General features: G+C 38.3%; 1 protein-coding gene across 3 annotated transcripts in view; it reads left to right on the top strand.

The window, feature by feature from the left end:
- The window catches only part of FAM169A (family with sequence similarity 169 member A), a 66468-nt gene extending 41651 nt beyond the window's left edge, over positions 1 to 24817 (top strand). For 2 of the 3 annotated variants that reach the window (XM_040262720.1, XM_040262723.1), the window contains 7 exons: positions 1838 to 1966; positions 4592 to 4704; positions 7622 to 7661; positions 8158 to 8308; positions 15296 to 15452; positions 18171 to 18374; positions 20607 to 24817. In XM_040262720.1, the coding sequence (XP_040118654.1) occupies positions 1838 to 1966; positions 4592 to 4704; positions 7622 to 7661; positions 8158 to 8308; positions 15296 to 15452; positions 18171 to 18374; positions 20607 to 21155 (1343 nt within the window). In that variant the 3' untranslated portion in view covers positions 21156 to 24817. The remainder of the gene's footprint in view (positions 1 to 1837; positions 1967 to 4591; positions 4705 to 7621; positions 7662 to 8157; positions 8309 to 15295; positions 15453 to 18170; positions 18375 to 20606) is intronic. The other variant, XM_040262721.1, reaches the window with a different exon arrangement.
- The last annotated feature ends 419 nt before the right edge of the window (positions 24818 to 25236 follow it).

Genomic DNA, 25236 nt, shown 5'->3' with positions numbered 1-25236 from the left:
CTTCAAGCACTGTCCTTAATTTGGCATTTCTTTTCCCCATGCATTTTCGACTTTATACACGCACACGCGCGCGCGCGCACACACACACACACACACACACACCCACACACACACCCACACACACACACCCACCCACACACCCACCAATGTCATGTTCTTTTTTGTGTGTGGCTTCCTTGGATTTTAGTTGCATCAGGTGGGCTGTTTAGCTGTGGCATGTGGGCTTAGTTGCCCCAAGGCAGGTAGGATCTTAGTTGTCCAGCCAGGAATCAAACCCAAGTCCCCCGCATTGGAAGGCGTATTCTTAACCACTGGACCACCAGGGAAGTCTCAGTGTCATATTGTTTTACATGTTTAAAAACTTCAGGAAATTCCCTGGCAGTGGTTAGGACTCTGTGCTTTCAGTGCCAAGGGCCTGAATGCAGTCCTTGAAGGGAAAAAAAAAAAAAAAAGTGAATAATGAATAATATGTACTGTATGAATTCTGCTATTTGCTTTTTGTACTTTATAAGATTTATTCCTATGGATTCATGTAGCTCAATTTATTCTTTTTTAATGCTGTTTCTATTGTGTGTATATATTTTGTTGTCTTGTGTTAAAAGCTGTTAGTGGATTTATATTTGTATTTGTATGAAGCCTGTAGTACTGCTCTTTTCTTAATGAAGTAAGATTTGATACTGAAGAGTGATTTGTGTGAAAACTTTTATAGTATATAATTTACCATTGATTTTAATCTAGCATCAGATATTCACTGAAAAAAGATTTTTGTATTAAGTTTTTTCTCCCTTTTTAATACCAAAAATCCAGAAAACAAGAACCAAGCATTGTGCATGCTCACCTAGAATCACAGTTTCTCTCGAGGCGCATACATGAGGATGGAATGAATCCTGTATACCCTGGATAATCTGAAAATGGAACTTCTTCTTAAAGTCTTAATTATTGCTTTACTAAATTTGGAGAGGCGTGCAAACACCTCTACTGTAGGCAGAGTCTCTTATTACTTAACCTTTTTAAGGATTCTGATGATGAATCAGTTGAATACTAAATGAACTACAGGTGCTAATGTATTATGTAAGGCATCCTCTACTATTTCGCTTCCTGATAGGTGCGGGAACAACCAAAGAACCTGAGAAATATTGTCAAATATATGGTGGGAAAGTGAGCAAATGGCATCCTGCTGTCCACATGTTCAGTGTCCAGATTAACAGATGTTAAGATTTTGCCGTATTTTCATTTATTTTAAGAGAATTAAACGAGATGGAGACTTAAACAAGATATAGATACAGTTGATGTTCTCTTTGAACACAGCCCTAATCCCATCCCCCTTTCACCTTTTTCTCCCCAGAGATAATTGTGTTCCTCAAGTTGGTGTGTATCCTTCCTGCCCATGGTTTAACACTTAAGTCTCTGTCTAGACACACTATAAAACATTATTTTGTGTGCTTTCTTATTTTAAAAATTTTTAAGTTTTTTAAAAAATAATAAAGTCAGACTTATTTTTTATGTATTCATATTTACAGAATTACTTTAGATTTTCGCTCTTCCCAAAATATAGATATAATTTAAAAAACACAGAAGTTCTCCTCATTTGCCCTATTAAAGGTCTTGCCTGAAAACTGGGTTCACCTCTTGATGAGTTTTGAGCCAAAAGACACAGCCAAGCCAAACAGTAGGAGAACTTACCACTTGGATTAAGTGAGAGGAACACCAAGCCTCTTTCCCAGGGCAGTGTCTCCTAAACAGTTTTTTGGTGATAAAATACACATTACACAGCATTTTAACCGTTCATTCCAATTGATTGCTGGGATTTCTAGAAAAGTTTTTATGTGTTTTTCAGCTTGCAACCAGTACTTTGAAAAATATCCAGGAGACCGTGAACTGCTTTGGGAAGCTGAAGGTGTTGGACACTGGTACCAGAGAGTACCAATCACCAGAGCGTTACAAAGAGAAACACTTAAAATTACAGGTAAGACTGTTTTCAGTTTGGACACAAGTCTAGTGTAAAAGCATTGCCTAATGATGGTCTGATTTCGGTGTTGACCATCTGGTGATGTCCACGTGTAGAGTCTTCTCTTGTGTTGTTGGAAGAGGGTGTTTGCTATGACCAGTGCGTTCTCTTGGCAAAAGTCTATTAGCCTTTGCCCTGCTTCATTCCATATTCCAAGGCCAAATTTGCCTATTACTCCAGGTGTTTCTTGACTTCCTACTTTTGCATTCCAGTCCCCTATAATGAAAAGGACATCATTTTTGGGTGTTAGTTCTAAAAGGTCTTGTAGGTCTCCATAGAACCATTCAACTTCGGCTTCTTCAGCATTACTGGTTGGGGCATAGGCTTGGATCACCGTGATATTGAATGGTTTGCCTTGGAAACAAACAGAGATCATTCTGTCGTTTTTGAGATTGCATCCAAGTACTGCATTTTGGGCGCTTTTGTTGACCATGATGGCTACTCCATTTCTTCTGAGGGATTCCTGCCCACAGTAGTAGATAAAATGGTCATCTGAGTTAAATTCACCCATTCCAGTCCATTTTAGTTCGCTGATTCCTAGAACGTCGACATTCACTATTGCCATCTCCTGTTTGACCACTTCCAATTTGCCTTGATTCATGGACCTGACATTCCAGGTTCCTATGCAATATTGCTCTTTACAGCATCGGACCTTGCTTCTATCACCAGCCACATCCACAGCTGGGTATTGTTTTTGCTTTGGCTCCATCCCTTCATTCTTTCTGGAGTTATTTCTCCACTGATTTCCTGTAACATATTGGGCACCTACTGACCTGGGGAGTTCCTCTTTCAGTATCCTATCATTTTGCCTTTTCCTACTGTTCATGGGGTTCTCAAGGCAAGAATACTGAAGTGGTTTGCCATTCCCTTCTCCAGTGGACCACATTCTGTCAGACCTCTCCACCATGACCCATCCGTCTTGGGTGACCCCACACGGCGTGGCTTAGTTTCATTCAGTTAGACAAGGCTGTGGTCTGTGTGATTAGACTGGCTAGTTTTCTGTGATTATGGTTCAGAAAAAGCAAGAGAGTTCCAGAAAAACATCTATTTCTGCTTTATTGACTATGCCAAAGCCTTTGACTGTGTGGATCACAATAAACTGTGGACAGTTCTGAAAGAGATGGGAATACCAGACCACCTGACCTGCCTCTTGAGAAACCTGTATGCAGGTCAGGAAGCAATAGTTAGAACTGGACATGGAACCACAGACTGGTTCCAAATAGGAAAAGGAGTACGTTAAGGCTGTATATTGTCACCCTGCTTATTTAACTTATGTGCAGAGTACATCATGAGAAACGCTGGGCTGGAAGAAGCACAAGCTGGAATCAAGATTGCTGGGAGAAATACCAATAACCTCAGATATGCAGATGACACCACGCTTATGGCAGAAAGTGAAGAAGAACTAAAAAGCCTCTTGATGAAAGTGAAAGAGGAGAGTGAAAAAGTTGGCTGAAAGCTCAACATTCAGAAAACTAAGATAATGGCATCTGGTGCTATCACTTCATGGGAAATAATGGGGAAACAGTGTCAGACTTTATTTTGGGGGGCTTCAAAATCACTGGAGATGGTGACTGCAGCCATGAAATTAAAAGACGCTTACTCCTTGGAAAAAAAGTTATGACCAACCTAGATAGCATATTAAAAAGCAGAGATATTACTTTGTCGACAAAGGTCCGTCTAGTCAAGGCTATGATTTTTCCAGTGGTCATGTATGGATGTGAGAGTTGGACTGTGAAGAAAGCTGAGCACTGAAGAATTGATGCTTTTGAACTGTGGCACTGGAGAAGACTCTTGAGAGTCCCTTGGACTGCAAGGAGCTCCAACCAGTCCATCCTAAAGGAGATCAGTGCTGGGTGTTCATTGGAAGGACTGATGCTGAGGCTGAAACTCCAATACTTTGGCCACCTCATGCGAAGAGTTGACTCATTGGAAAAGACTCTGATGCTGGGAAGGACTGAGGGCAGGAGGAAAAGGGGACGACAGAGGATGAGATGGTTGGATGGCATCATGGACTCGATGGACATGAGTTTGGGTGAATTCCTGGAGTTGGTGATGGACAGGGAGGCCTGTCGTGCTGCATTTCATGGGCTCGCAGAGTTGGACATGACTGAGTGACTGAACTGAACTGAATGATGGTCTTATCGTCCAGAATAGTCCAATGTGTTGTAATGTGGTCTCTCTAGTAATAGACCTTCTTTTCTAAAGTTAGAATTTTTGTTATATTTAAACATTTGTGTCATTATTAGTAAGAAGACCTAGAGTAACCCAATAGAATATAGCTCAGTAGTCCAGTAGAAATTGGTGGGTAAGAAATGAACACAGGTTACTCAGCACAGAATAGGCATCAGGGCATCGAAGGTAGTACTCAGTCTTATGCATCTCTCCTTAAAGTTGCTAAATAACAGATAAACTCTTTAAAAAAAACTCTTTTAAGGTTTCATTGTAAGATATTGGTGAAGGGATATCCCACATCTGAATATTTAATACCCTCTTTAGGGCTTTTGTAAAAATCTGTACAAAGAATATGACAATTAAAACCAAATACTAACTGGGTTAAAATTTAAAAAATTCTTTTTCACACAGCAGTTTCTCAAAATGAAGCTAAAAGATCTACGTCCGGAGAATACGGTCTTGCCTCTGTTCCAGAATATGAAGCAAGAGCTGAAGACAGTCAGTCTAGTGAGATGCAGCTAACTGTAGGTACACTGTGTGTTTACCATAGGAAATACCAAGTGTGCTATTTTTAAAAAGAGGTTCAGCTAATATTTAACTTTATAAATGTTATTGTTCATTCAGCAAACTTAGGTAACTTCTACTGTGTTACTTGGCATTTTTTTGCTAATTGGTTTTTAAGATTTAATTTTCTTTTAAAAATAATTTGGAACACACAAAATAGTACAGAAGAAAATAAAAATCTATAATTCTGTTACCCTAGATCTAGCAACTAACATTTTGTATACATACTTAATATATATTATGAAACATGTATGTGCATATGTTTCATTTCTGTTTTTATTCTTTGTGCTTCTAACTGGGCTTCCCTTGTGGCTCAGCTGATAAAGAATCTGCTTGCAATGCGGGAGAGCTGTTTTCGATCCCTGGGTTGGGAAGATCCCCTGGAGAAGGGAACAGCTACCCACTCCAGTATTCTGGTTTGGAGAATTTCATTGACTGTATAGTCCATGGGGTCACAAAGAGTCGGACATGACTGAGTGACTTTCATTCACTTTCATACATGCTTCTAACTGCTTTTCTCCATTGACAAATTATTGTAAGCATTTTCTGTGTCGTTACTTTTTAAAAAAATTTTATTTATTTATTTATGGCTGTGCTGGTCTTCATCACTGGGTGGGCTTTTCTCCAGTTGCAGCGAGTGGGAGCTACTCTGTTTCAGTGCAAGGGCTTCTTCCTGCACTGGCCTCTCTTGTTGCAGAGCGCGGGCTCTAGGGTGCACACCTCCAGTAGTTGCAGCATGTAGGCTCAATAGCTGTGGCTCCCGGCTCCTAGAGCACAGGGTCAGTAGTTGGGAAGCACGGGCTTAGTTGCTCTGTGGCATGTGGGATCTTCCTCAACCAGGGATCGAACCCATTTCTCCTGCATTGGTAGGCAGATTCTTTACCACTGAGTCACCAGAGAACCCTGTCATTACTGTATTAAATCAGTGTTGTTAGGTAGCACACTATTCTGTGTAAATACCAGCATTTATTTTCGTAACGTATTATACTTGTTTTTTATAAATGGCCCAACCATGAACACAATTATACATGCATCTTTGTGCAAATGTAATTATTTCCTTGCAAAGATAAATTTCTTGAAGTGAAATAGGTCAAAGGTTATGAAGTCATTTGGGGGAAGTTTGAGGCTATATGTGTTAAGTCACTGTAGAATGTAACGCACTTTGCAAATGCTAGGTAACCTGAAAGGAGAAGGGCAGTTCCCCACTGAATTCCAGAGGGCTTACCAGGTGCTTTTCTGAAACCTACTTGGTATTACTTAAAATACCGGTTCATTGGTGGGATCCTAGAGGTTTATTTTTTACAGCGTTTTGTTGTGGTAGCTTTTACATTATTATTACATTGGTTAGTCACTCACTCATGTCCGACTCTTGCAACCCCATATCTGTAGTCTGCCAGGCTCCTCTGTCCATGGGGTTCTCCAGGCAAGAATACTGGAGTGGGTTGCTATTCCTTTCTCTAGGGGATCTTCCTGACCCAAAGATCGAACCTGTGTCTTCCTGCCTTGCAGGTGGATTCTTTACCAGCTGAGCCACCGGGGAGATTTTAATATAGTCATAATTATTTTGTATATGGGTATCTGAATATATTTTTAGTGAGTGTTGAATATGTCTGTGTAAATGCAGCATTTCAACAAGAGCTTTGGGGAATTATTTGTGCCTCACTTCTTCTGTCTTAATTAGCATGAATGATGACTATTTGAGTAAAAATTTTGAAAAGCATTTTTAAGGATAATATAAATAATACGATAACTATATATAAGGAGTTCAGTTTTTTTTTCCTACCTTTGGAATTTCACGCTTCAGAATAAGCCCTTCTATTAACATTCCAAATTCCTCAGATATGTTCAGATTTCTTTATTGTTGATCAGATATTATAAAATAAGTGAAAGGAGAAAAATCTATTTGTTTCATACATGTAGTGAGAGCAATGATTTACTTTAATATTAAGCCAAATAATTTGTGTCATTTTAATGAGAATATTAAAATTTCACTGTACTGCAAAGGTTGGCAATATAAATTAGATTGTCTTTCATTTTAGAAATTCATATTCTTCATATTACTGTAATATTTTAATCAAGGAAAATATTTCTCATATTAAACTCTCTTTATTAGTAACCACATGGGGAAGTAATTTTGGTTATTTTAACTACATAATATTTTAGCTTTATTGAGGTATGATCGACAAAAATTATACATATTTAAGGTGTACACCTTCATGTTAAGGATGATAAATGCCCAAATTGAAGCATTGGTAATACCAAAGCGGGGGCAGTTTTGAGAGATTTTTCAGCATCTGAATGGACAGGCTTGTGGTTGGTTGAACGAAGGACAAGAAGTCTTTATTGCCCCACCGGTCTTTGATTGGAATAGCATACTAATAACCAAGATAGAGAATAATACTGATTACGTATGAGAGTTTAGTTTGGGACACATTGGATAGGAAATTGGGTTGGAGTATTCACTGGAGAGAGATTTCATTAGAAATAGAGCTTTGAAAATCAGCAAAAAAGTTGGGGAAATTAAGTTGCATATTTGGATTCATCAGCAAGGAGATGTTAAAGTAAAGGTGGTAGATACGATTACACAGGAGTATTTGGACTGAGAAAGGAGCTGAGGATAGAACATTTGGAAACCCCAGTGTATATCAGTACATCCCATATTAGGTGGTTTCACAGATTCGTAGGCTCATAATAAACTGAAGCTATAAGATAGCCTTTATACTTCTTAAGTGAGTCTTCTTAATTGATGGATAATGAATACAAAAGGTGCTATTTGAAAAAGTTTTTAAAAGATTTTCTTTGAAACTGAATGAAGTAGATGCATAGGAAGGAAAAAGGGTCTAAAACTTTTGGTTTTGATATGTATCTCTGTTTTAGATTGATTCTCTAAAAGATGCCTTTGCAAGTACTTCTGAAGGTAAGAAATTCAGCTGGTCTATTAGTTTAAGTGTTTGAGAGTGTTAGAATTAAGTGTTTGTGTGTCCCTTAGTATAAATAAAGCCTTACCCACCTCTAATATCTAGGTTGGGGTTCTGGTACCACTGATTCTGCTGTGTGAATAGATAAGCTATCTGTACCTCTTTTTTTTTCATTCCCTTACCTGTAAAATAGGGACCATAATGTCTGCCTTGTTTATTTCCCAAGATTATTAGAAGAGAATCTTAAGTGAAAAGGCACAAATACTTTGCAGAGCTCAAGGTAACACAGATATGTGAGGAATGAATACTGACTTTAAGATTATTTCGTAATTTAAAATATGTCACTGACATGATTTCTTAGCCTGATGTGATAGGAAGTATGTAATTATGGTGATATAGTTAAACTAGCTTAGTTCTTGCATTTCTGTGTATAGTTAATGGGTGATTCTTTGACTACACAGTTAATTAATCATGGGCTTGCTGTTGTTTTCTCAGGTCACGATAAAACACCTGTTTCCACTCGCACTCGAAGTAGCCATCTAAAGCGGCCAAAGATTGGAAAGCGGTTTCAGGATTCTGAGTTCAGCAGTTCTCAAGGGGAAGATGAAAAGACTCCTCAGACTTCTCCCTCAGCTTCAGTGAACAAGTAAAGCAATGTTTGTTTTACCGTCATTATTTTGTGTCCTCTTATTTTCATAGTATTTAGTTTTTAAGGTGACACTTTTTGTATTATTTGTGTAGTAAATGACCTTGGTGTAGAAGTTTGTGTTGGAGTTCTTCAACAAGATTATTGATTACACTTAGTAAGTGTCACATTGATAGTATTATAGGGAGAAGTTGCTAGTAGAATAAAGAGAGTAGAATAAACTGATGTTTTAGTCTCTTGTGTGAAAATCCAGAAGAATCTTCTAGTGATTATATTATCTCAAATGAGTCATTTATTGTCAGCTTTGAATTTGACAGTAGCTGTGGTTTTTAGTAATCCTGAAGTTTAATCAAATTAAAAAACCCTCAATTTTACTTTATAATGGACTTATCTGGACTTTTCTTACTAGATTATAGAACATACCATAAATTAGTAATTGCCATAAATGATATCATCAGCTCCTCCAGAAACTTAATAGTCTGCTGAATCAACAGAACCCGTGGATCAAAACCTTATTTTCTTATTTAAAGAAAGCAAGATTTTGAATATTACAGTTAAATTAAGCTTTTGCTCTGATAGTCCTACTATCAGAGCAAAAGCTTATAGTTAGTTTTGGGCTCCAAAATCACTGCAGATGGTGATTGCAGCCATGAAATTCAAAGACGCTTACTCCTTGGAAGGAAAGTTATGACCAACCTAAATAGCATAGTCAAAAGCAGAGACATTGCTTTGCCGACTAAGGTCCATCTAGTCAAGGCTATGGTTTTTCCTGTGGTCATGTATGGATGTGAGAGTTGGACTGTGAAGAAGGCAGAGCACGGAAGAACTGATGCTTTTGAACTGTGGTGTTGGAGAAGACTCTTGAGAGTCCCTTGGACTGCAAGGAGATCCAACCAGTCCATTCTGAAGGAGATCAGCCCTGGGATTTCTTTGGAAGGAATGATGCTAAAGCTGAAGCTCCATTACTTTGGCCACCTCATGCAAAGAGTTGACTCATTGGAAAAGACTCTGATGCTGGGAGGGATTGGGGGCAGGAGAAGAAGGGGACGACAGAGGATGAGATGGCTGGATGGCATCACTGACTCGATGGATGTGAGTCTGAATGAACTCCGGGAGTTGGTGATGGACAGGGAGGCCTGGCGTGCTGCGATTCATGGGGTCACAAAGAGTTGGACATGACTAAGCGACTGAACTGAACTGAGTCCTACTATCTGTTATTGAGTCAACCATTCATAGCTTTGCCATCTTGGCTATAAAATTATTCTCAGGTAAAGTATTGTATAGCTATGCTAATTTCATTCTGTATATAATTTTAAATTTGGATAATTATGTAAATGTTATATTTTAATGAAAAATCCACCATTTTAAAGAAAAATTTAAGTATTTAACTTATGAAAAGAGTAATAAGAGTTTAGATAAATTATGTTTTTTTTTTCCACTGAGTAACATTTTGATGTAATACCCCTTTTAGAAGGAAATGTAATAGCACATTTTAAATTACACATCACAGAACTGTTGTGGAATTTTTCTTTAGCTTTTCATAAAATAGTAGCAGTGAGACTAAATGCTTAAATGCTCAGACTCTATGAAGAAATGTCATCTTTACCCTTGTCTAGTCTCTAATACGTGTGTCTGTACCTGTGACACAGGTTGAGAGAGCTACAAGGTGGATTGTGATATAATAATAGAAGTGAAAGTGCTGTGGATACAAAGGAGAGTGTGACTGACTCTAATGGAGGGGGTGGAGAAATCTGACATTTGGGCCAGGGCTTCAGGGATGAGTAGAAACTCAACAAGCATATTCAGGAAAGAAGAGTTTTCTAGTTCTAAGGTTCACAAACTAGGGTCTGTGGGCCAGTCTGGCCCACCACCTCTTGTAAGTAACGTGTTACTGTACCACATCCGTGTTTATTAGTTTACATGTTTGCTGTGGTTGCTTTTGCTTTACAGTGGTGGAGTGAGTGAGTGTTCAGAGACCATGTGTCCCACAAAACCTAAAAGAAAAGTTTGCCAAACCTCGGTCTCCACCAGGGCTGTTCAGAGAACTTCCTGGCACAGTGGGCATGTTCTGTGTCTCCCTGCCCAGCACGGTAGCCTCTGCTCAGTGTGCATGTCACTGAGACCTGAAGGGTGGCTAGAGCAATTGAGGAGCTGAGTGTTCTATTTCACTTAGTTTTAATTACCATATTATAAATAATTGCAAGTGTCCTGTGGCTACTGTATTGTACCATGCAGTTCTAGACTGCAGGAATAATGTGAGCAAAGGCACAAAACTGGGAAGGGTGTTGGTAAGGAAAACTGATACATGGGTAAATGGTAGCATCGCAGTCAGTTCAGTCGCTCAGTCATGTCTGACTCTTTGTGACCCCAGAGACTGCAGCACACCAGGCTTCCCTGTCCATCACCAACTCCCAAAACTTGCTCAAACTCATGTCCATCGAGTCAGGGGATGCCATCCAACCATCTCATCCTCTATTGTCCCCTTCTCTTGCTGCCTTCAGTCTTTCCCAGCACTAAGGTCTTTTCCAGTGAGTCAGTTCTTTGCATCAGGTGGCCTAAGTATTCAAGTTTCAGCTTCAGCATCTAGTGGAAGGAAAAATTTAAAGGTCTGGTCATGTTAGACTTTGAGAGGATGTGTGCTTTATTCTGCAGTCCATAGAGGACCATCAGAATTTTCTGAGCTGGACTGTCACTGGTACAGATAGAAAGAAAGAAAAAAAGAAACATAGCTCTTTAAACCTTACTAAAGAATGTATGTACTGCTAGTCTCAACAGAGTTGGGAAGAAGTTATAGTGTTCAGAGAGAATAGGACTTGAAGAAGGAAGATGAGAATGAGAATAGAAAGTTGTGGATTTGTTTGAAAGGCATTTCAGAAGTAGAACTAAGCCATATCACTTATTGCCCCAAATGGTATTTTTGAGAATGAAAGGGGCATTATATATAGGCGTACTCCAGAGACGTAGATTCAGTTCCACGGTACCACAATAAAGCAACTATCACAATAAGGCAGGTCACAAAAATTTTTGAGTTTTCCAATGCACATAAAGTTATGTTTACACTGTACTGTAGTATATTTGTTTAAGGAAAAAGTATATTCTTTAATTTAAAAATACTTTACTGGTAAAAAAATAAAAAGATAACCATTGTCTGAGTCTTTAATGAGTCATAATCTTTTTGCTGGTGTAGATTCTTGCCTCATTGTTGGTGGCTGCTGACTGACCAGGGAGGTGGTTACTGAAGGTTGAGGCGACTTTGGCCATTTCTTTAGTTAGACAGCCATGAACTTTGCCATGTAGATTGGCTGACTTCTTCCTTTCACTAATGATTTCTCTGTAATATGCAATGCTGCTTGATAGCATTTTACCCACAGTAGAAATTCTTGCAAAATTGGAGTCAGTCCTCTCAAATGCTGATGCAGCTTCCTCAACTAAGTTTGTCAGTCTAAATCCTTTGTTATTTCACCTATCTTCATAGCGTCTTAAAGAGTGGATTCCATCTCGAGATGGAATCACTTTCTTTGCTCATCTACATTAAGCAGCTCCTCATCCATTACAGTTTTAACTTGAGATAGCAGCAGTTCAATCACATTTTCAGGCTCTCCTTATTCTAGTTCTCTTGCTGTTTCTACCACATCTGCAGTGACTTCCACCACTGAAGTCTTGAACCTCTCACAGTCGTCCATGATAGTTGGAATCAGCTTCTTCCAAACTCCCTGTAATGTTTATATTTTGACCTCTTCCCATGAATCATGAGTGTTCATAGTGGCATCTAGAATGGTGAATCCTTCCCAGAGGGTTTTCAATTGACTTTGCCCAGATTCATAAGAGGAATCTGTGTCTTTGACAGCTGTAGCCTTATGAACTGTAATTCTTAGGTAATACGGCTTTAGAATTGAAATGATTCCTTGATCCATGGACTGGAGAATGGATGTTCTGTTAGCAGACATGAAAACAGCATGAACTTCGTTATGCATCTCCATCAGAGCTCTTGGGTGACCAGTTACATTGTCAATGAGCAGTCGTATTTTAAAAGGACATTTTTTTTCCCCCTGAGTAATAGGTCTTAACAGTAGGCTTAAAATACTCAGCAAACGATGTTGTCAGCAGCTGTGCTGTCACCCAAGCTGTGCTGTTCCCTTTATAGAGGACAGGCAGAGTAGATAATGCTTGAGGTGAAGGGTGAAGTTGCTCAGTCGTGTCCGACTCTTTGCGGCCCTGTGGGCTGTAGCCTACCAGGCTCCTCCGTCCAGGGGATTCTCCAGGCAAGAATACTGGAGTGAGTTGCCATTTCCTTCTCCAGAGGATCTTCCCGACCAAGGGATCGAACCCAGGTCTCCCGCATTGGAGGCAGACGCTTTAACCTCTGAGCCGCCATGGAAGCCACAATGCTTGAGGGCCCTAGGATTCTCAGAATGGTAAATGAGCACTGGTGTCAACTGCATTAGTGCCTAGCAGGAGTCAGCTTGTCCTTTGAAACTTTAAAGCCAGGTATTGACTACTCTTTTCTTGCTATGAAAGTCTTAGATGACATCCTCTTTTTGTCTGCATTGGAAAGCCTGTTGTTTACTGTAGCCACTTTCATTCATTATCTTAGCTCTAGATCTTCTAGCTGACTTGATAGCGCTTCTGTATCAGCACTGCTTGCTTTACCCAGCACTATCACAGAGATAACTTCTTTCCTTAAATCTCATGAACCAGCCTCTCTACTAGCTTCATGCTTTTTTTTTTTTTTTTTTTGCAGCATCCTCACCTCTCTCAGCCTTTGTGGAAATGAATAGATTTAGGGCTTTGTTCTGGATTAGGCATTGGCTTAAAGGAATGTTGAGGTTGGTTTGATCTTCTGTCCAGACCACTACAACTTTTTCTCTAGATCAGCAATAAGGTTGTTTTGCTTTCTTATCATTGGTGTGTTCACTTAGAGTAGCACTGTTGATTTTTTTTTTTTCCAAGAACTTTTGGTTTGTGTTCACAGCTTGGCTCTTTGGCACAAGAGACCTAGCTTTCTGCCTGTCTCAGCTTTCAATGTGCTGTTATAAATTTATTCACTTCTAGCAAGCTTTCGATTTAAAGTAAGAAATATGTGGATCTTCTTTTCATTTGGACACTTAGAGCCATTTCAGGGTTATTAACTGGCCTAATTTCAATACTGTTGTGTCTCAAGGAATCAGTTCAGTTCAGTTCAGTCACTCAGTCGTGTCCAACTCTTTGCAACCCCGTGAATCACAGCACGCCAGGCCTCCCTGTCCATCACCAACTCCCGGAGTTCACTGAGATTCATGTCCATCGAGTCCGTGATGCCATCCAGCCATCTCATCCTCGGTCGTCCCCTTCTCCTCCTGCTCCCAATCCTCCCAGCATCAGAGTCTTTTCCAATGAGTCAACTCTTGGCATGAGGTGGCCGAAGTACTGGAGTTTCAGCTTTAGCATCATTCCTTCCAAAGAAACCCCAGGACTGATCTCCTTCAGAATGGACTGGTTGGATCTCCTTGCAGTCCAAGGGACTCTCAAGAGTCTTCTCCAACACCACAGTTCAAAAGCATCAATTCTTCCGTGCTCTGCCTTCTTCACAGTCCAAGTCTCACATCCATACATGACCACAGGAAAAACCATAGCCTTGACTAGACGGACCTTAGTCGGCAAAGTAATGTCTCTGCTTTTGAATATACTATCTAGATTGGTCATAACTTTTCTTCCAAGGAGTAAGCGACTTTGAATTTCATGGCTGCAATCACCATCTGCAGTGATTTTGGAGCCCAAAAAAATAAAGTCTGACACTGTTTCCACTGCTTCCCCATCTATTTCCCATGAAGTGATGGGACTGGAGGCCATGATCTTAGTTTTCTGAATGTTGAGCTTTAAGCCAACTTTTTCACTCTCCTCTTTCACTTTCATCAAGAGGCTGTTTAGTTCCTCTTCACTTTCTGCCATAAGGGTGGTGTCATCTGCATATCTGAGGTTATTGATATTTCTCCCAGCAATCTTGATTCCAGCTTGTGTTTCCTCCAGTCCAGTGTTTCTCATGATATAAGTTAAATAAGCAGAGTGACAATATATAGCCTTGATGTACTCCTTTTCCTATTTGGAACCAGTCTGTGGTTCCATGTCCAGTTCTAACTGTTGCTTCCTGACCTGCATACAGATTTCTCAAGATCCAGGTCAGATGGTCTGGTATTCCCATCTCTTTCAGAATGGTCCACAGTTTATTGTGATCCACACAGTCAAAGGCTTTGGCATAGTCAATGAAACAGAAATAGATGTTTTTCTGGAACTCTTGCTTTTTGGATGATCCAGCGGATATTGGCAATTTGATCTCTGGTTCCTCTGCCTTTTCTAAAACCAGCTTGAACATCTGGAAGTTCACAGTTCATGTATTGCTGAAGCCTGGCTTGGAGAATTTTGAGCATGACTTTACTAGCCTGTGAGATGAGTGCAACTGTGCGGTAGTTTGAGCATTGTTTTGCATTGCCTTTCTTTGGAATTGGAATGAAAACTGACCTTTTCCAGTCCTGTGGCCACTGCTGAGTTTTCCAAATTTGCTGGCATATTGAGTGCAACACTTTCACAGCATCATCTTTCAGGATTTGAATCAGCTCAACTGGAATTCCATCACCTTCACTAGCTTTGTTCGTAGTGATGCTTTCTAAGGCCCACTTGACTTCACAGTCCAGGATGTCTGGTCTCAAGGAATAGGGAGACCCAAAGAGAGGGAGAGAGATGGGTAATGGCCAATCAGTTGTAATAGTCAGAACACATGAACATTTAGTTGTGGCAACTAATCAGTTAGGTTTGCCATCTGAAGAGTGGATATATGTATATGTATAACTGACTCACTTTTCTGTATAGCAGAAACTAACACAACATTGTCAATCAGCTGTACTCCAATAAAATCATTAATTAATTAAAGTTTGCCATTTTGTGTGAGTGTAACCTGTAGCACCTGATCATCTTTAATAAAATAAGTAAGAATGTTTTTCCTTGGTTTCCTAGATTGGAGTCTACTGCACGCACATCAGAGAGCTCGGAAGAATTCTTGGAAGAAGAACCTGAACAGAGTGTGATTGAATTTGAGGATGAAAGTAGTGATAAAGATGTTCAACCAGCACCAGAAACCCAGCCAGGCCTGGAAAAGCTAGAAGGTGAAAAGGTGAGTGATTCACTTTTTTTTAAATTAATTTTTATTGGAATATAGTTGCTTTACAATGTTGTGTTATTTTGCTGTACAGTAAAGTGAGTCAGCTATATGTATACATATAGCCCCTCCTTTTTGGATTTCCGAGATTAATTTATTTAGTAAAATGAATTGAGGTAAATTTTAACTTAGTCGTATATTGTTGGAAAAGCGTAAAGACTCTAAGTAGAAATTGTAATGTTGAAAAGCACATATGTCTAAAGTAAAGTTAGGTAGTGAAGGATAAAGTTACAAGTATTTTATATTTCTAACTGAATTTATAAAGTTTGACATATTATAAAGTAGGAGATGTTTAGATAGTAATGTCCTCTCAGTGTGTTTAAAATTCAAATCAATTTGTGGAATTAAACATAAACTTTAAGAAGGGACACAAATGATGTGACTGTTTGATGCCTACCTTACGGAACCAATTAGAATGCCTTTAAGTCCAACAAGCCCTAAATTCACCTGATTTTGGATATAAGGATAGAATTATTTGTTTAGAAAAAATAATGTATTTTTACTTACAGTTGCTTTATAAATTCCTAAAAAATAACTAAATTCTTTTTTGTTTAATGACTAGAAAACAAGTTAGAAAATAACTTTTTGACTGAGTAAAAAATCTCTTTATCTGGCTTGATTTCTGCAGCTCCTCAATTATTTTTCTTTTTTCATCTTCTCTCGTTGCTGTCCTTCTCTTCTTTTTCTTTAATATCTTTAGTTTTTTACAGATTCCTTATTTCTTCTTTCAGACGTGCTTCAGTTTCTTTAAAAACATTTTACCTGTTTGTCAAGTCCAACCAGGAGCTAAGAAAGTGCATTACTGATTTAAATTGGAGAAATACATGTTTTAAAAACAAAATTTACCTGCTTCTAGATGATTATGGGAATGTATCTTTGTGTGGTTTATTCCTTTATTAAAAACTTAGGATTACACTGTACGTACTGCACGTAAGCCGTCTCTTTGTCCAGCAGTACCTGTGAGCACCTCCTGTAGACGGTCCCACTCCACTCCAATGGCTGTCCTTGCTGAGGCTGTCCACTCTCTCCCTCTAGGTTTTTGGATCCCCTGGCTTTATAGCACTACTGGGTTTTGCTTTCTAGGTAACCTCTTTCTGGAGTTTGGTTTGGTTTCATGCGTTTGGTTTTTGACTGTTCTGTTTCCTGTTGTGTTTTTTTCTTCCTTTTTCCCCTGTGTTTGTGGACATTCTAGAAGACTCAGTTCTTGACCTTCTGCCCTTTTGTTCATTTTTTTTTTTTTGAAATGCATCTAGTCTTATGACAGAATAATTGTCTCTGTAGGGGTGACTAGTAACTCTAGACTTTGAATATTGATCCAGACTATGATCTCATAATATTACCTGCCTTCTGAGTATTTCTATTTAGACAGATGTCTTTTATCATCTTAAATTTAATCTCTGTTCTTGCCTATCGCTTCTCTACTGAGCTGCTTTTCCTGTTTCCTATTTTTCATTCTATTCCCAAACCTAAAACTTGAAGGACATGAGTTTTTCTCTTTTGTTTCTCTCTCGTAGTTACTCACCAAAATTCAATTTTTTTACAAAAACTTTTGCTGTATCTTTCTCATTTTCATCTTTTTAACATTTCTTCTACCCTAGTTGGTCCTTTTGTGAGTTTTATTTTAATTACCTTCTGTGTGCAGTTTATTCTTTATACTCTGGCCAGATTAGTTTTTCTCTTTTTTTTTTAATCTATGTGGGTTTTTAAATTAATTAATTAATTTGGCTGTACGAGGTCTCAGTTTTGGCGTGTGGTACCTTTAGTTGAGGTATGTGGAATCTGATTCCCTGACCCCCAGATCAAACCTCGGCTCCTGCATTGGGAGCACTGAACCTTAGCCACTGCACCACCAAGGAATTCCCCAGATTAATTTCTCTGAGTCTCTGATTTAAATATCCCTTAGGAAAATATTCATCATATGATTTCAGGGATTCTATACAATTCAGCCAAGTCTATTTTTAAAAATTCGAGTGTATCAGTATTCTAATTTTTAAATATAAAATGATCTCTAATTATTAGAATGTCACTAGTATTAATTAGAAATATTAGACATTAATGGAAGTCTTGTAAATTGATTAAACGTCAGAGAGTTTCAAAAATTGGAGACCTTGTGTTACCAAATCAGTTTTCCATATTTTAATGTGATCTAAGGGGCAGGATTGTTCGGGACAACCCTTTATTAACTGTACAGTGAGCTCACTGAGGTCGGGGACTCTCTTCTCCCAGCAAGAAGCTTTACCCAAACTCAGCCTGCCACAAATCTGGTAGTGCTTCCTTCCCAGGCATGCTGAACTGTGACTTCCTCAGACCCCAAAGATCCCAACTACTGAACAGCTGATGTTCTGTAAAGAGCCAGCACCAAATTTAGATTTTCTCTTGTAACTTTTTACCGCAAAGGTTCTTCCTGTGACTGCCCTGTAAGGAGGAAGAGGAAGAAGGCAGTAGGGTCTCTTCACTGCATCATTCTCCATGAACACAGAGGGAAATTGGGCTGCTTAGGAGTTCTGTTCTCTTCCTGACTCTGCTGTTCCTTAACCTGTGCCCAGTAATGTAGTAGACTGTATCTTGAGTCCTAGTGCATGATAGGGAGGTACTGAGAATGGACCCACGTTGCATGACAAGTAAGTTAATCTGTTAATTTTGTCTTTTTTTGTTGTTTGTTCAATTGTGTAGGAATCTGCATTAGAGCCTATGAATGGTGAGATAATAGATGATACTCTTAAGACTTCACTCGTAACAGAAGAGGAGGATTCCACTAGTGATGTTTTGGATGAAGAATTAAAATTGCAGTCGTTTAATTCCAATGAAGACTCTACGAATCTTGCTCCACTGGTGGTAGACTCTTCACAACCCCTTGAGGGTGTTGCACAGGATAAGGTAATAGAAAAATAACCTAACTTTTTATAGTTACAGTGTTCAGCCTTGGTGACTCAGGTAGGGCAGTGTAGGATATATATTTTCCTCTATTTTAACATGTACTATCCTTTAGGAAAAATAAATTATACTACATTGGATATTTTGAGCAGATGCAATCAGTAATATAAATTCAGATCTTTGTAACTTCATTCATATCTGACTTATGGTAACAAAATGAGTTTTACTTTGTAAATTTAGGAAATTCTTAGGAAAATGGATAAAGCATTATTTACCTAAATACTTGAAGAAGGAAATGGCAACCCACTCCAGTATTCTTGCCTGGAGAATTCCATGAACAGCCCCCATGGAGGGCTACAGTCCATGGGGTCATAAAGAGTCAGACAGGACTGAGTAACACATCTAAATATTATTCACCAGGTGGCGCTAGTGGTAAAGAGCCTCCTGCCAGTGCAGGAGACATAAGAGACCTGGGTGACTCTTGCCCGATCCCTGGGTCGGGAAGTTGCCCTAGAGACGGGAATGGCAACCCACTCTAGTATTCTTGCCTGGAGAATCCCATGGACAGAGGAGCCTGGTGGATCTACAGTACATAGGGTCACAAAGAGTCGGACACAACTGAAGCGACTTAGCAGGCATGCACTCAGGCATGCATGCAAATATTTGAATTATCTATTGCTGATCTGGAGAAGGCAGTGGCACCCCACTCCAGTACTCTTGCCTGGAAAATCCCATGGATGGAGGAGCCTGGTAGGCTGCAGTCCATAGGGTCGCTAAGAGTCGGACACAACTGAGCGACTTCACTTTCACTTTTCACTTTCATGCATTGGAGAAGGAAATGGCAACCCACTCCAGTGTTCTTGCCTGGAGAATCCCAGGGACGGGGGAGCCTGGCGGGCTGCCATCTGTGGGGTCACACAGAGTCGGACACCACTGAAGCGACACAGCAGCATTGCTGGTCTGTGACCAGTACAGTCATTTCATTTGTTTTAATTAGAGATATTGATTAGTGGGGAAAAGTTGATATAATATTTTAAAGAAATATTTTTATTGAAATAATTGATGTACAGCATTAATTTCATGTGTACCAAATAGTGATTTGATTTTGCATATGTTATAAAATGATCACCTAAATGTAAAATGTAAGTCTATTAACTGTCTGTCCCCATACAAAATTATTACAATATTATTGATGTATTCTTTATGCTGTATATTACATCCCTGTGGTTTAGTTTGTAACTGGAAATTTGTACCTCTTAATCCCCTTTACCTGTTTCAGTCCCCTCACTCCCTCCCCTCTGGCAACCACCCATTTGCTCTGTTAATCTGAGTCTGTGTTCATTTTGTTTTGTTTTTTAGATTCCACATATAAATGAGATCCTATGGGTTTTGTCTTTACTTATTTCACTTGGCATAATACCGTGTAGATCCATCCGTGTTGTTGCAAATAACAAGATTTCATTCCTTTTTTATGGCTGAGTAATACTCCAGTGTGTGTGTGTGCGCGTGCGCGCCACATCTGAAAGGACATTTAATTTCCAGTTTTGAATATCCAATTTAAGTCTAAAAAACTCTTATTTTATTGGTGTCTCATGTAATTACCTGAGTAGAATTTTCACTGCCTTCCTTCCTGCTAAGTCCATTCAGTCGTGTCTGACTCTTTGAGACCCTGTGGACCGTAGCCCATTGGGCTCCTCTGATCATGGGATTCTCCAGGCAAGCATATTGGAGTGGGTTGCCAGGCCCTCTTCCAGGAGATCTTCCTGACCCAGGGATTGAACCCGCATCTCTTACATCTCCTGCACAGGCTGGTGGGTTCTTTATGGCCAGCACCACCTGGGAAACCCCACCTATCAACTGATATTCAAACCCAGTGAGGTAGCACAGTGTCAAGTACCAGGATTCTTGGTTCTGGCTCCCGTAACTAAACACTTGAGTTGATTCATGGTTTTGAAGAATCTTGAGGGAAAGTTTAAGAGCCTTAAATACTTTTTGAGATAAAATCATTACTTTTATTGTATCTTTAAAGCAAGCACTTAATGAATCCAAATTATCATGTAATATAGTTTTTAAGAAATTGAGCTATATTCAGAGAATAAGTGCACATGATTGACAAAAGTAGTGAGTACTGGATTCTTTAAAATGTGGTTCAGGGTCATTGCTTATTAGTGCCTGAGAATAACTTTTGTAAGAACTTCATTAAAAAAGTTGCTCACTGGATTTTTTTGTGTTTAGACTCCACATGCAACTGACTCAGAAATGTTGCTGGATGAAGGTCCATCCGATGACAAGGGGCACACCGAAGAGAAGCTGCCTCCGGTTTCAAGAAAGAAAGCACATTTTGGGAGTTCAGACAATGTGGCTACTATCCCAAATGAAGAACGGTCCGACAGCGCTTTTCCAAACTCTGTAATTGCTGAATTTTCTGAGGAATCAATCCCTGAAAATGTGTCACCCAACACTACTGCCTCATTGGAAGACCAGGGTGAGGAGGGGGTCGCCGAGCCCCAGGAATCATCTGCAGCTCTGCCTCAGAGCTCTCTGATAGAGGTTGAACTTGAAGATGTGCCGTTTTCACAGAATGCAGGACAGAAGAACCTGTCAGAGGAGCAGTCTGAAGCATCTTCTGAGCAACTGGATCAGTTGACACAATCAACAGAGAAGACTGTGGACAGCAGCTCTGAGGAGATAGAGGTGGAAGTGCCTGTGGTTGACAGGAGGAATTTAAGAAGAAAGGCCAAAGGGCACAAAGGACCTGCAAAGAAGAAAGCCAAGCTGACCTGAATGAGGAAGAAACGCAGATGATAAAACCTCTTCTTTGTAAAAAAAAAAATCGTTGTTTTTAAAATACAGTGATTAATAAATAGCATGGGGCACAGGACAAAAATTCCAAATTTTCAAGTTGAACTTATTTATGATGTTGCTTTTCCCTCCCCGGTAGATCCTAGGATTCACTGTTCTTTTTAATTTTTCAGGCTATTTTTGTGTAAATACAATTTTTTTTATTTCTATTAACCATTTTTTGATTTTGGGAAACCAGATCATACTATATTTTCTTTAGCAGTTGGAGATATCTGACCATTATTATTTCAGAAAATAGAAATTTAAAAACTATGAAAGTAGTAGGGCTTCCATCAATTGTTAAGGATCACAGACATCTTTTATACTAAGGGTTTTAATAGTAATCTTGGTGAAGGTTCTAGAAGTTTTACTTTAAATTTCAAAACTAATCACCATTTTTTAAAATGTAGGCATGCTTAAACAAAAATGTCAGTAAATTAGGGTCAAAGTAACTTCAACTAAATGAGAGCACAAATTCAGAAATTTATAGTGAAAGGTTTACAAAGGTGGTATTTTTGACCTCTTAGTTCTTAATTGCAGGTGCAGTTTCTTCCTTTGACTTGTCTGGAAAAATACAAACATAGTCTCTTTCCACTTCCCTCTTGGTAACATCTGATGTTAACAGTACTACTCGGGATTTAACTCTAGTGTGTAGGCACTAGCATAATTATTTCAAATTTCTTCTGAAGCTGGGGGTTGTATTTTTGTTCTCACTCGATTAACATGTATACTTCAGAAGTATGAGAACCCTTCCTAAAGGGTTCTCCTTAATCCTGACACTGCCTTTATTCTAGAATCTTGTTTATATTCCCCTCAGCTTTTGTCCACTTCCCTAACTGACGGAGTGATTCCTGTCAAAAGATCTCTCTGCCTGCCTACCAGCTTGTGCCCTTGGCTGCCATTTTTGGTAAGTTTAGAACTGCGCCCCAGCCTTAGGCCTAGATGGCAGGAGTAAGTGGCCCTAGGAGCCAGAGAAGTCCCTTTGAGCTTGCTCACCCTTGATTTGTTCTGTGCAGAGAAGTTACAGGCTAGCCTGTGTGTACATTGTATTGCCACAGCAAAGGCCTTTGCCTGGGAAAACTAAAAAAATGTTAAAACACACCCTCAATTGTTTATTTTTGTATAGTAATTTATTGAAAAGTGAACAAAATGGTCATTCAAATCCAAAGAGAATCTTAAAACAGTCCTATTCTTTGAAAGTATTATGTGTGCTCAAATTTTCATTCAAGTTTGACAGTGCTTTGAGACCATTTAGATTGTTTTTAAAACCGCTTGGTCCTTACATGAAAAAAAAAATTTGTTATGACTTTGTGTCATTGTTTGAGGTGTCAGGGAGTGACGTTGAAGGTCTATTTAGTCTACAGTCAGGTAACACTAAATTTTATTTGGGGCTGTTGGCATTTTAGGAAGATTTAAAGTTGAGGTAAAATCTTGAGTAGGCAAAATAGCAAACCCTTCTTATTCATGTAAAAATTTGAATCCGGGGTCCCCTCCATTTTCTTTAATTACGGTCAGAGGTAGCCCAGATTATTCCATTCTAAATGAAAATTAAGCACTTTGGCCATTTGTTTTCTTAACAAGTGCTAGTCAAGTGAAAGAGTAAGTGACTAATACTAGTGTATGTGCTGAATGTTTATGCTAGTTTATACATTTTGTGAGAAGTTTTTGTTAATGCCACAGTTAGGGAAATAAATTCAGTAAATTCTTAAACCTTTCCATTTTTAATTTCTTAAAACAGATTTAAAAACCTAACATTTACCTTTTTTTAACTTGGATTCTTCATTGTTCTTTAAAAATACTTTAACAAGATGTAGTTTAAGACTGAGCTGACATCTTTTGATGTGTGCATATAGTTGCTGAGTTTACAGAAAAGAAATGGATATTCATACGTCATCACTAAGGACTCGCTGTATAAATTTATACTTAAACTTGTTTGGTTTCTTCTTAAACCCTAAGTGCATTTTAATCAAGTTTCAGAATTTTTGTTCACACAAGAAAAATTTTGTCACATATTTATCTCTGACAGAAAATGTTATTTTGGAGTTTATAGATAGCAGAGGGAAAAAAGTTAAGTCATATGGAAAAAAATCTAACTCACAGGGAGAAAACCTAACTTTCATGTTCGGTAACAATGAGTTCTATGCTCAGTGAGTATAGAATTGATAACAAAATTTATCCTGAGTTAGGACTGTAAATAAAACTTAATGAGATTACTTGTAGTTTTTGCAAAAGGCATTAGAAAAACAGAATTACAGAGGACTGAAATCTGATTTCAACCAGGTAGTTGAGTGTCCAGTCACATTCTTATAGTTCTTCGTGAACTGCTTTTTTCTGTTTAGAAGTCTTATGTGTGGAGTTCACTGCAGTTTGTGTAAATACATATATATTTCCTTGTGTAATATAAAGCAGACAGTTATTAGAAACATTTTAGTCCTACTTTCAAGTTTATTAAATTGCTAGACATCACAGAAATATATTTAAGAATTTATTATAAAGTTCTACAACTTTTAAGAGAGAGGGTCTATTATGATTTTTTTTATAAAATCAAAAATAGCATGACAGAATGTCAATCTTCTACTACTTAAAATGTGTCTATATTCATGGTGTTTCCACTCAGTGCAGAGAATTATCATGGCAAGGATAAAAACTACTTAGTGATTAATGGTTCACTTTTAGCTGACCACCAGAACACCACCTAAAATGGTTTCAGTGACTTTAGAAAAATATTTTGAAGGTTCATGATTGCATAAAGTTGCGCGTTTATCTGGTACCTGAATATCTGCTCTTACATTCTGCTTTACCCTTAGGGATTACCTTCTAAGGTTTGGTCACACCAGCAAACTGAGACAGATCTTAATGTAAATAAAGAATTTATACTAACATTACTCATCTGTATAACGGTATTTTAGAAATTTCTGCCTTGTTTGTCCACTAGTAGCAATACTGTGTTTAAAGTGTTAAATCTAGTCTTTCATGGGTGTGATTAGTTGTAATGTTTATGCTTCTGTTCACATACTTAGTATCAAGCTTTATTTGTACAAGATAGTTAACTTGCTTATTTTTGCTTGTGAAAAATAAGCAAACCTCAGCTCTGTATCCAGTGCTTACCTTTAGTTTATTTCGTTTTGCCCTCCAAAACTTGTCATTCACTCATTCCCCATTTCTATTAGTGGCAAAATCATGTTAAAATCTGATTGTAAGGTAGGTTCCTCTTAGGTTATCCTGAAGTAATTGTATCATACTGGATAGTCATTCCCAAGGAACTAGCCTTTCTTTTCCTAAGTGTTTGTGTGTTCCAGAACTTCTACCTGTTTATAGAACTTAAGAAAGATGTTACATTATTCAGAATAGCAACTTACACAAGTACTTATGTTTGTTTTCTTGGTAGTTTTTTTTTCTTTTTTTCAATTTTAACAGTAGTAATTAGACCTATATTTTGTGATTGTCTATGTTTTGAAATTCCTTCCCTTTTCCCTAATTTCATTGGTGAAGATGTGTTTAGATACTCGATTTGTTTACACTGATTTTGTTAAAGCCACAATTAATCACATTGGTTGTACTTTCAAGACAGACTTTAAAAAAAAATAAAACAGAATTGAAAACAATTAACGTGATTATAAATTAATATAATAAACACCCAAAGGTCCATCACATAGTCAGGTCACAGATGTGCTTTTGACTAAAACATGACCTTCTTAATATTATCTAAGTAACTGCAAATATATTTATTTCCCCTTAAGGGCATTAGTGCAGTCTTTTTAAAACTATTTTATCTGGACTTACTTACATTTTTACCATTCTAAAAATATAAATATACTACCCTAAGTTTAGAATATAGAAAACGCTAAAAGTATAAACATTTTGGTTTACTTTTTTCATGTGTCTTGAGTAGAAAATATAGTTCCAAGTATACGGTGTTATATATGATGAATGAGAAGGGAAAAATGTTGAAGATACTAATTCCCTGACTTACTATCGTTCTTCTGAACTTTATAGTGTAATGTGCCATCTCTCGTACACTTTT

The sequence above is a fragment of the Oryx dammah genome, unplaced genomic scaffold (genome assembly GCF_014754425.2).
Source record: "Oryx dammah isolate SB20612 unplaced genomic scaffold, SCBI_Odam_1.1 HiC_scaffold_20, whole genome shotgun sequence".
In the NCBI taxonomy this organism is placed as follows: domain Eukaryota; kingdom Metazoa; phylum Chordata; class Mammalia; order Artiodactyla; family Bovidae; genus Oryx; species Oryx dammah.
Note: the sequence above shows the minus strand (reverse complement) of the source record. Positions and strands in the feature narration are given on the sequence as shown.